The sequence below is a fragment of the Centruroides sculpturatus genome, unplaced genomic scaffold (genome assembly GCF_000671375.1).
Source record: "Centruroides sculpturatus isolate CEXI.00-Female unplaced genomic scaffold, Cexi_2.0 scaffold756, whole genome shotgun sequence".
Lineage (NCBI taxonomy): Eukaryota > Metazoa > Arthropoda > Arachnida > Scorpiones > Buthidae > Centruroides > Centruroides sculpturatus.
In genome coordinates, this window is record NW_019384915.1 from 176,767 (window position 1) to 189,174 (window position 12,408).

General features: G+C 29.5%; 1 protein-coding gene and 1 long non-coding RNA gene across 3 annotated transcripts in view; one reads left to right on the top strand and one right to left on the bottom strand.

Annotated features, from left to right (window-relative positions):
* LOC111631731 (uncharacterized protein MAL13P1.304-like) overlaps positions 1 to 12,408 on the bottom strand; it is a 39,741-nt gene that overhangs the window by 10,674 nt on the left and 16,659 nt on the right. For both annotated transcript variants that reach the window (XM_023376036.1, XM_023376037.1), the window contains exon 2: positions 6,496 to 11,864. In XM_023376036.1, coding sequence (XP_023231804.1) covers positions 6,496 to 11,700 — 5,205 coding nt within the window. In that variant the 5' untranslated portion in view covers positions 11,701 to 11,864. The remainder of the gene's footprint in view (positions 1 to 6,495; positions 11,865 to 12,408) is intronic.
* On the top strand, positions 11,978 to 12,203 carry LOC111631732. Its single transcript, XR_002757754.1, has 2 exons — positions 11,978 to 12,042; positions 12,120 to 12,203. It is a non-coding gene; the product is annotated as an uncharacterized LOC111631732 (long non-coding RNA).

Below are 12,408 nucleotides of genomic sequence, written 5' to 3' on the forward strand. Positions count from 1 at the left end.
TCTATTTCACCAAAAAGTGCACCTTGCCAAAACATGTGACATCACTTCTTGTTGGCTACTAGTCACCATCACCTCTGTCAATCTACAAATAACGTTTAGAAGTTATTTGTAGGTTACAATATACCATATTAATAAAGCCATTAATAGGGCATATAGTTACTTAAATAAAATGAAAATGGGATAATTTGGGAATTAGTATATGAAAAAGTTGGAACAATTTTCATTCTTGTATAAATTGGATTGCTGTTGTAATATAAATTACAGCATTTTTAAACAGATAAACTTTTGATAAATACTATACAATACTTAATAATTTGTACCTATCATTTACAGCTACAAGTAGATTGCATTGTGGAATAATACAAATATTATGAGAAAGTCTTTTTTGATATGATGTATTCTTAGACGAAATGAGGTATAAATGTTTCAGGCTGCGTTCACACTGCTGACGACAATGACAAATACCGATTCTTTTATTGTTCGTCATCGTCTGTAAAATGTTCACACTAGTCGTTATCGTTGATCTTTTGTCTTAGTCATTCCGAAGTTGCCCAAGATTCAACATTTGTCATTGCCATAATGGTCTTGGCCAATCAAAGTGAACTTCCCAAAAAATCTTTGAACAAGATGGAGGAGCAACTGATCTCGTGTGTACAAGACCTTGGCTATATGATATGTGTAGGTGGGATTACAGAGATGTTGATAAAAAAAAAATAACTACAGTAGATACTATTTTGTATAAATAGTACCTAAGCAGAGATATTCATATAGTGCAATTAATTAATTAACATTTTGGCTAAGTTTTCTTACAAATTTATATATGAAAATAATTTATCTACTGTATATTAATCTTAACTTTTTTCTTTTTTACTCCTTACAGAACCAATCACTATAATAATTTTCAATGTTGTTGCAAATTGCAAATTATTGTAGTGAAATTGATGCAGCTAATAATTCAATAAGTATACAATCAATAGACCAATGCTCATATAAATTTTTAGTCACAAAATTTCATCTTTTAATTACTTCTGAATTTTGATTCAAAGATATTTAGTTAGTTATTATTTACTGATATATAAAAGATATTAAAAATATACTTTTGCAAATGTATAAAGAAAGAAACTGTTTATACTATGTTTATGGCATTTAATGCCTAATTTTACAATAGACAGAAAATACCAAGTATTTTTTTAACAAGTGTAGTAATTTAATGACTATTAAAAGATGACTCAACGTTTTTCAACATACAGTAATTAATTTTATAACAAACCTTTTGACTATTGATTATTATATAGTCAGAATGCTTATTATAAACTATACATAAATACCTTTTTATTATATCAAATTAGATAATATTTAATACTGATACTTTTTTTTTGTAGTACAGAATGATACAGAAAATGAAGAGAATGTAGGTCGAAGCAGACAAGTTGTACAAGATGATCCTCCCTCAAGAAAACGAAAGAGGGATAGGACAGTTGACATAATTGCAAAGTCTCTTTTTTATTACATTGTCAGTTTCTTCAAAACGAGACGATGATGAAGATCCAGATATGTTGTTTTGTACGAGTTTAGCTGTACATCTCAAGACGATTCCTCAGCATAAAAAACTGAGAGTCCAGATTAAGATGCAGCGGCTTCTCTTAAATGAATTAGATGAATAAAATTTTCATTTATTTTCACATTATTGCTTCTTTATATATGAAACTTATTTAATTAAATAAAAAATATAAAGCTAAGAAAAAAGATATAAGCATTATATTATTATAATTTGGATTTATTCATCCATCAAAAGATATATACAATAAGGTATAATATTATTCAATTTTGGAGACCTCTGTTGATTACGTCATCCTGTTAAGGCAATGGATGGTTTACAAAATATTCTTTATATGTGTCTCTAATAATGACTGCATCCTTTGAATGTGTATTTGTAGAAATATGTCCAATATCATGAAATGTCCTCCTTTCATTGCCATTATTAAAAATAAGATGATCAGCATTTAGATACTTCTTAAATACTGCTGATTGCGGTTCTGTTTTATGAATAAAATTATATATACAAACAACTGCTTTTATAATATTTTCCATACTTTCTGTAGAAGCAATGATACTTGTTCGAAGTATACCATCTATTTGCTGTTATTCCAAAAATGTCTTCCACTATTCATCTCGCCCTGCTTAAACCGTAGTTAAATATTTGTTTCGATCTGTCTAATTATTTTCATGGATATGGTTGTAGAAGATGATGTTTCAAAAGAAAGGCCTCATCACCAGCATATATATAAGGTAATGGGACATTTCCTCTGGGGAGACGTTTGTCTTCAGTAATGCAGAGACTATTATTTTCTACACCTAGTTGAAACATACTTTGATTAAATACACTTGCATCGTTACTTCTTCTATGAGCTCTAGTATCAATAATATTGCAACAATATGTTGCACCACATACTGCAAGTAGAACTAAAATATGCATATTTTTATAATTGTAAAATGGAGAAGCTCTAGCTTCAGGAGACTGAATATGGACATGTTTCCTATCAACAGCACCAATGCAATTTGGGAAATTCCATATTTTTCAAATTTAAATTTAATGCTATTTTTTTTTTTTACCACATATCTAGAGTTGGTTCTGGTAAATAAATAGGCTTCAATATGCTCCACAGAACTTCAGTTGTTTGTTTTACAACTGTGAAGACTTGATACACCTACTCTATAGTTGTAAGCAGCGGATCTCATAGATTCCACAAGCTAGATATCTGGAAAAAAACATTAAATAATTATATAATGTATTTAAAAAACGTTAATTTATTGCTATAGTTTTAATCCTTTAGCATTCTTATATAGCATAGTGTTAGAAACTAGAATACCAAAAAATATTTCACAAAATGATATGAAGATAATTCTTAGTATTATTAGTAACATATTAATAATTGATTTTTTAGAATTATATAGCTTTTCATCTAACAATATATTATACTTTTAAAAGAATATCCAATGATTAAAATTAATTTTATTTTTTTAGTCATTTCTTTAAATTTTAAATTAATATAAATTTACAAAATCAAATAGAGTTGCATAAATAAAAAAAAAATTATGCTTACCACAACATCATACTCAAATGTTCTGCAAGTGAGATCGCTTTGCAAAAATTTATATTTTCTTTCTTGATATGAAGCCCTATCAAACTTAACAGATGGTTGAAAGTATTTGGAGACATACGAAAATAATTAAAAAATCCTTCAATGTCTTTCAATCGTAATTCCTGAACCAAAGTGTGGAAATCTTGTGTTTGTCTATCAATATTAATAGCTCTGATCTGCTGCAGACTTTGACGTTTTTCTTAATAACAACAATAAATTCAGCTGTTGACATTGAAGAATTAACATTTTACTCTTCGTATCCATTTTTAAACTAGAGACGAATCTGGTCTAGAAGTGCAAACCTCTAAGTAATAACGCTAAGCCTAATGTACATTGTGCATGCTCTAAAATGAAAACTAATGAACAATGTGAATGCTTTGATGATGAACGAAAACGATGAAAGACAAGCCCTCTTATTGCTTAGGATCTGTGGTCGTCGTCATCTTGGCAGTGTGAATGCAGCTTTAGACACCAAAATAAAATAGTTATTAGATATCCAACAAGATATCAATAAATTACAATAAAAAAAGTACTCAAATATCATTTAAATAGAATATTTAATTATAGTTCAGTAGAAAATCTAAACATGAACAGGTGGTGCAAACACTAGGGCCTTTGGAGCCCAGCTGCTTGTAATATGTAACAAAATTAGAATTTTCAAATATTCCATACAAAACTATAGAATATCAAAATATAGGGTCTTCCACAAAATGAATTTTATTTATATGTATACAGTAATAATTAAATTACTGTAATAATTCAGGTAATTATCAGGTAGATGAAACTCAGACATTTACTCTATCTGCATACAAACATATTTTTGTCTCCTGTCTCTAGGAAGGGGCACAAACAAAAATAGTGACTCTGCAACAGAGGTGTTTTGTGTTCTGCAGTTTGCAAACTCATCATCATCGTGAAACAAGAACATTTGCCTTACATGGTGTTTTGTTTTGAAACTGTCTGCAAAACTCAAAACTCATGTTGCATAATGACAACTGATTCCAACTTGTGAACTGAAAAATGCTTTCTCTGTTGCAGCAGAGTCACCATTCAAGACAGCAGACAAAAATACATTTGTATGCAGATGGTAGATGAAATTCCAATATTTACCCTATTGATTGATGTACAGTACATCACATACTTCTCAAGTAATAACTAACATAATTATAGTAATTTAAAATGGTAGCATTCTTTCTTGAAAGATCCTGTATATGTGTTACAAACTGTATATATATACCTGGAATTACGTAAGTAATGTAGACCATAGACTTTATGTAATTAGAATTTGTAAATTGCTTAAGTGTAACTATGTAATTAATAAATCAATTATACAATTATATATATATCACACTAACCTTATGAAGCTTTGCAAATATTTTTTAATGTACCACGAATGTTTTCGGTCCACCTTAGGACCTTCTTCAGGATCAAGCAGACATCAAAAGAGCACCGGGAGTGTATAAAATTCCACTCAAGGGTGACAGATTCAATATGGATCTTGTATATATCAGATCTACAAGATCGCTCAAACAACGCCTCCGTGAGCATAAAATAGATATTGAAAAGAAGAAAAGCACTACCACCTTAGCGATATATGCCAGTGAAAACAGCATTACACCTGAATTACAACAGGTAACCATGATCCAGCAAACTCATCATATACACCAACTTAGGAATTTGGAGGCATTAGAAATTTTTAAAGCAGAACGCCAAGGCCTTTCAATCAATTTTAAAGATGAAAACAACTCTCGAGGGCATGGCAGGCTATGTATGACCCAGCGTTATAGCTGCTGATGCAGGTGCACATTGTTAGAAATTTAAAATTTAAAAGGAAATTAGAACACATTGGAAACAGAATAGAACAGAATCGCACCAAAAAAGGTTTTCTCTAATAGAACTCCACCTGAAGAAGGTCCTAAGGTGGACAAAAAATATTTGTGGTACGTTAAAAATATTTGCAAAGCTTCATAAGGTTAGTGTGATATATACAATATTTGTCAATGCTTTGTTTATAAGATGGATTTTAATAAATTAATATTTGTATTTATTATTATATGTGTATTGTTTTGCTCGACTTTCACTGAGTACTGTACAGTACTGTAAAAGAATCTTGTTTACAAGAAAGAGTGCCCAGTACGCTTGCATGCATGCTTACAATTAAACTGAAAAGTAAAGGATTAGCAGAGCAATAAAGTAATAAATCGGTGCAGTGAAAGAAAAAACAGGAGAGAGAGAGAGAGAACAAACAAATGTTTGAAATAGAATAATTCTTTGTAAAATTACATGTTACTCTAATCAGATTTTTTCCAATTTTTGAGATTTACATTTTACATAACTGCAAATTTATGTAAGTCATATGTTACGTAACTTGGGGTATTACTATATACACACACAACTTAATAAATTAGAACCAACAGAATATTGTAGGTGCCCTATAATTTTTGTGCCAGTACTTATTGGTTCTAATTTTAATTATTTTTATAGAGGGCTTGTTCTTACATCATTGGGCTGCAATTTGAAAAAAATGTAGACCCATGAATTTCCACTGTCATCTGTCTTTCCTCAATCTCGAGAACTGGGTTAAATAGATGAAATCAGAGATCAGGGGCTATATTCTGGTCACTGTCTCTGGTCTCTCTCTCGCAAGCCAGTCGCTGATTGGCTAATCACTTGGATTAGCCAATCAGCGACCGGTTTGTGAGAGACGAGAGACCAGAGACTGTGACCAGAATATGGCCCCAGATATGGAAACCTTTAGGGGCAGAGGCCCCAATTAACTATATACAAGCTTCTGATGCAAACTGGATGTCACGTTATTTCAATTCAAAACTTTTCCCTTGAAAGCAGTTAATGGATGACCAGCATGACATTATTGTAAAGGAAAACATACAGTACTAATTTTGACAAGGTCACTGAGCATTAGCAAAAAAGTACTTTTGAACTTTTTAAAACTTTCAGACCACCTACTGAGTACTGCACATAATTCAGTGAATACATGTTAAAGAATGTGTAATTTATATAGTTTTTCATAATAAATTTTGAAATTTTCATACTACACTGATATATTTAATTTGTAACTTATATTAAAAAGAATGTTATCATAACGATATATTATTTGTTTTATTGTACTTATGCTAGTACATAATGAACTTAAAAAATAGTAACAGAATACTGTTAAAATAATAAGATTATTTATTTAATTTTTATCTTAACTTATCAATTGTAATATACCAAATATTAGATAACAAAATATATAGAAAAATTTTAATTTATTAAATTTAATAATACTAGTACATAAAATTGAACTGCAGTATATATTCTGCATATATTAGACATTTTCATTGAAACTTACCGTATGTAATATATCTGATGTTGAATATTTTTCAAGTACTTCCCTCGAAGGTGAAGTCAAGTCTGATGAGAGAGTATCCAACAAATCATTTAATTTCCTCCTTTCTCCATCTTTTACTCCATTACCTAACATATTATCTTCTTCAGAACTGCAAGAATCATGCTGTTTATCAGAAAAGCTCCAGCTGTGAACTATATCACTGTTAGTAAATTTCTGGTTTTTGTGCACATGAATTTTTCTCTCTTCCCTCTGAAAGTGACATTTTTCTCTTCTTATTTTTCTCTCGTCGTTACAGCATAATAAATTACACGTCTTAGTTTGTTTTCTTGCACGATCCGACTTTAATTTGACATTAGAATTTTCCAATATCTCCAAATCGTCGCAACTTTGAATTTCTGTCCTTTTATTGTCCGTATCATTGTATTCCTTACAATATATAAACTGTTTGTTGTCGTTACAATGATTATTATCGTTATTATTTGAGTGAAAATTTCTGACATAACTTTCATCTACATTACCATTTCCTTCAAATCTGAAACTTTTAGATTGGTTTATAAAAGACACATGATTTGAATTTATTCTGTCAATAGTTTCGTTACTATTGCTAAGTGAAATATTTGAGTTTTCAGTGAATAATGAATTTGAAGGAACTGAATTCAGATTTTCTTTAGAACTAACAGGCGTATATACAAAATTACTATTATCGACGTTACTTGATTCTTTGTTTTGTAAAATAAGTTTCGTGTTTTGCAGTTGCCACTTATTCTTTGGCAATTGAACTTCAAAAGAATTTAAATTACCATTCGGAGGTGAATTATTATTTATATGAGAATTTGTTACTGCATTTAAATGAGTTGTTGTCTGTGTCATAATTGGGACTGAATCCTTGTTCTTTTGAAATTGATTTTGAATAAAAATTTCCTGTTGTGTCTTATGATTTCCAATTCTACATGGATTATTATATTCCTTGCTTATATCTGTCGTATTACTGAGTGGTTGCAGCAAATTAAATGCTCCATTAGAAAGGTCTGTAGCTATATTATTTGGTACTGTTTGTAACTGAGGAACAGTTTGAGGTAACAAAAATTGGGTTTTAACTGCTGGCTCTGAATTGTCAACAACATTAATAGGTGAAACAGAAAATGGAACCAATTTCATTGGCACTACTTTGTTTCCAACAAGAACATTCAACATTAATGATTTATCATTATTTGGGGTATCAGAATGAGTGCTATTTTTTAATTTCACGTGATTCTCTTGAGTATCCGATACGGTAACATTTAAAATCTGAAAATTTTGATTATTGGCATTTTCAGTCTTTTGTACATTTGAAGCTTGTAATAATTCTGTAGTTTGGTTATTTGATAGTATATCTTTACAATCTATTTCGTATAAGACTGGACTCACTTTCGCATTTTCATTCTTTACAAAAATATGAGAATTATTTTTAACTGTTACTTTATTCTTTTCTACTCTGTACTGATGTGACGTACATTTACCATCTTGACCAAACTGAACGTCTGTTTTTTCTGTCAATAGAGATGTAGTTAAGGGATCTGAATTTTTTCTTGAGGTAATAAGATCATTTTTGTTATTGCTCAAACAATCTTCAGTAAATACAGATTCTAACTTTTGTGATGTAGGAACAACAGACCTAACAAAATCTTTAACTTTTGTGTTATTACTATTTTGGTCTTTACTAAATGAATATTTTTCATATAAGGAGGAATAATTATTTTCTAATAAACTAATTAATGTTTTATTTTGTTGTAATTTACTTTTTCTGTTGTTTTGAGGTATACAAACTTTCTTAGAAATCAAATTTCTGCTATCACCACAGTCTGATTTCCGTTTTATCTTTTGTTTATTTTCTTCAAAAGGATACGAAGAATCCCACAATTCATTTCCTGTAATTGAAACAGCCGAATCTTTATATCTTGCAGGTAATCTGATTAATCTCTTACTTCTAGTGGCCTGCGTCTGTTCTAATTTTTTAGAAATTCTTGACTTTTCACATGGAATGTATTTATTATTTGACTTTGTTAAAATTTCCTTTTTCTCAACAAAACTTTTATTTTCAGATTTGGACTTTGATAAATGCATATTTTTAGTCTGATTACCACACTGTAAAATGGTTTGTGGATTTTTACAGATATTTAAAGTTTCTGAGGTAATCAAAGTTTTTACGGCTTCTTCAGCAACTGACTCTTCTATTATTGGAAATGATTCTTGTACTTTTTCACTGTATATACAATTAGCTTCTTCTACATTTACTTTATTCAAAAATTGCACTACTTTCTTATAATCATCGATTTCATTATTCCATAATGTTTGTTGAATTAAAAGTAATTTATTATTCAATAATGATATTACAGCTTTATCATTTGATTTTAAAATATCATCTTCAGTGATATCACTATAATTACTTTTTAATTTCTGTACAATCTTTGTACAAGTTTGTGTGTTATCGTGTACCATAGGTGACTCTCTAACTCTTGTCTGCTTTAAAGTAGACTTAGCATTAATTTTATTTTTATAGCTGATATTACTTTTTGCATCTTTCTGTTTTATATTACCATTTGAGGAAATTTCAGACTTTTGCGATAACACTATCTTCTCATTAGGAATTTCTGATGTAATTTGATCTTCATTCTTTTTAGTAATTTTTTTATTAATTCCCATCCTTGCAACTTTATAACTACTCATATTTTCTTTATTTGAATATCTCATTTCTGATGGCGATGATTCGTCAGACTTTCTCAGAGAACCCACTGATAAAATTGGTGAATTCTCTGGAATAGATAATATATTTGGATTATATTGTGTTAACATGTTAATACTGAGTTTTGATCTTGTTTTTAAGAAATCGTCTAATATATTACTCATGAATGCTGACCTAGAAGATTTGCTAACAGTCTGTTCTAAAGTTTTTTCAATATTAGTTTTGGTTTCGGTATGAGTTTTTGTATCCTTTAATATGCTTTTCTCTTCGGATTTACTTGTTGAACAATTTTGTATATAATGTGGTTCATTTTGTCCATTTAATTTTGAGATCTTGACCTTTTCATCTTCCTGTAAGGTTTCATTTTTTGTATCAGATGATGGGTTTAATCCTTGATCACTGGTTAAATCTTTATGTATTAAATGTTCCCAAGAAATGTAACTTGGAGGTGGGGGACAAGGTTCCTGTACAAACAATTTATTTCTCCAGCCTTTAATTCTAGTAATATCATTTGTCTTAGTTGGAACAATAGCTCCTTTTGTCTTCTGATTTTCACATTCATTACAATTGTTATTATTACTATCTGAATGTAAATTATGGTTGGTCTTCACAAATCTTTGTAAATTTTGTTCAGAAACAAAACTAAAAAATTCAACACCGTCTATTACATCAATTTCAGGATCGTTAATTTCATTAATTGTGTTAGTAGAATAATTAAAATAATTATAGAACTCTTCTCCACAATGCATTAACGGTTCTTTATCTGGGTGTTTTGTAGGAGATTCAGATTTAATCCTTTCTAAAAGTACAACAGGTTGAAATTTTGGACTACTTTGTAATCTTTGATTTTTGTTCTCAGAATTAATGTCTGAATTACAGGAATTAAAGTTTGAAGTACCACTAGTTCTTGCACTATTTAAAAAATTTAATTCTTTACAACACCTAGCTCTTGGAAATGATTTACGTGCTTTCCTCGAGAATTTATTAATATAACGATAATCACTTTTTTCTCTGAAAGAAAAGCAATCATTGGTGTGTGACCATTGATTTTCATTACGAGATGACGATGACGATGCTAAAGCTTTATGGGATACGGTAACATTATAAAATGAATTTTCATTGGGTAAATGTTGCTTACACTGATAATTAGATGTGTAATCATCATTGAATACTACAAGCGGATGTTCGTTTTCAGATGTAAATGGAATTAAAGTAGGCATTTGGGGAGAACTAGGAGAACATTCTTCAATGTTGTCGTCATCATAAGTAATTAAAATTGGCATTTGTCTTTCTCCAAGTGATTTAGGTGATGTCTCACTGCTATCCAAAATAAGTTTAAAACTAGCCTTATCTTCAGTTTCATTTTTTGTTTTTTTAGTTAATGAATTTTCTGATAATTTAACATCACAGTTTTGCATTAGTGATTTGTTTTCAGAAAGATTTTCAAATATTTTACTACAAGTTTCTTCAAATGATGATGATGTAGACTGTATTAGATTCAATTCAAATGCTTTTGTGCAAGAATAATTATGGTCTTCAGAATCTTTTTCATGCTTACATCTTTGTTGAATTCCCTTCCTTCTCTTTCTTTTGTTTTTATGTTTAAATGGAAATTTGTGATGGCTTGAATAAAACGATTTTTTTCTTTTGATAAAATATTTTCTTTTGACAATATTTTTAATATTACTTTCCTTTTTTCTTAGACAATAATGTGACTTATAATTTGAAACTCTTGTTTTATTTTCTTGCACAAGTTTCTCACAACTGAATTTTGGCGATAAATAAGATTCTTCCTTGATTTCATACTTATAATTTTCTGGAAAATTCTGAATGTGATTATCATAATTTTCTTCTAGTTTAAAATTATTTACATTATTATCTTTAAGAGGAGTTAATTTCACCACAGTTGCTCTGTTTAAAGTATCTTTCATTGGCATTGAACAGTTACTTGATATATGTTGATCTTCATGATTTATTTGAAACAACTCCTGCCAATTATTTACATCAGTTAACGAAGAAGTGGTTTCATTTTCTTCCGAGCTCTCTTCAACACTTTTTATTGTTAGTTTGTCGTATAAATTTTCGTTTTTGTTAGAATCAATTTTATCTATGCACATAATTGTATCACGACTACATTCATTATCAAAAATATCACATGTGTTATCGTCATTTATTACTGAATCTTCAGAATCAGAAGATAAACGAAGAAAATGCAAACTATTTTCAGAACATGTGCCATCGCTTCTGCAAGACTGAGTTTCAGTGCTAGGACATTCTACATCAATATTGGATGTCCAGTTTTCTAGCACTAATGATTTCTGATAACTTTCAGATGGCATATCATTCATGTTGGTATTTGTAATGCGTCCAGATACATGTGCCGACAGAATGTCACGACAATGTGAATGATGCTTATCTGTGTTATATTCATTTCTTCCAGATAATTCTGAAAGTTCTGTTGTCACTATCACTTTTGCATTCATAAAATATTCAATATGATACACAAGGAGAAACACAATCCAACAAGAATAATATGTCCATTTTCAACAGTAATTAAATACAAACAACTATCGTGTTGAATATATATCCATTTCTATTAAAACTTTTTCTTCTGTAGTTTTGCATACTTTGTTTTCGCAACAAAAACCTGAGGAGAAAAAAATTATTTGAGAATTAATTACTATTTTAAAAATTATTACGAATTAATATAATATCAGAAGGCCGCAAAATAAGATTAGAAATTATGTCAACTAATTGGACAGATATAGTAGAATTGCCATGCAAAACTAATGCAGACACTACAACTGCAGAACTAATTGTAGAACGTGAGTAATTAGAAGATCATAACTTATTATAAAATTATTAATTTGAAACATTTTAAACTTAAATTTTAATTTTTTAGCTGCTAATAAACTCATGAAGAAATTAAAAGATACAAATGTATTAGAAAGAGAAGAACTTGTATTAGAAGTAGAACTAATGGATAGAAAAGCACCTTTGCAATGGTTTAAAAATGGAGAACCAATAAAAGCATCTGATAGGTAAAAAATTTATTTTTACATTATTATTATTATTATTATGTTGGGTTTTGTGAGTTATACTTGGTTCACACCGGTGGCTGTGCACTATGCCGGATCAAAGTCAAGGCATAGCAACCAAAACAAAACTAAAATTAAAGAAGTGTGCCAGTN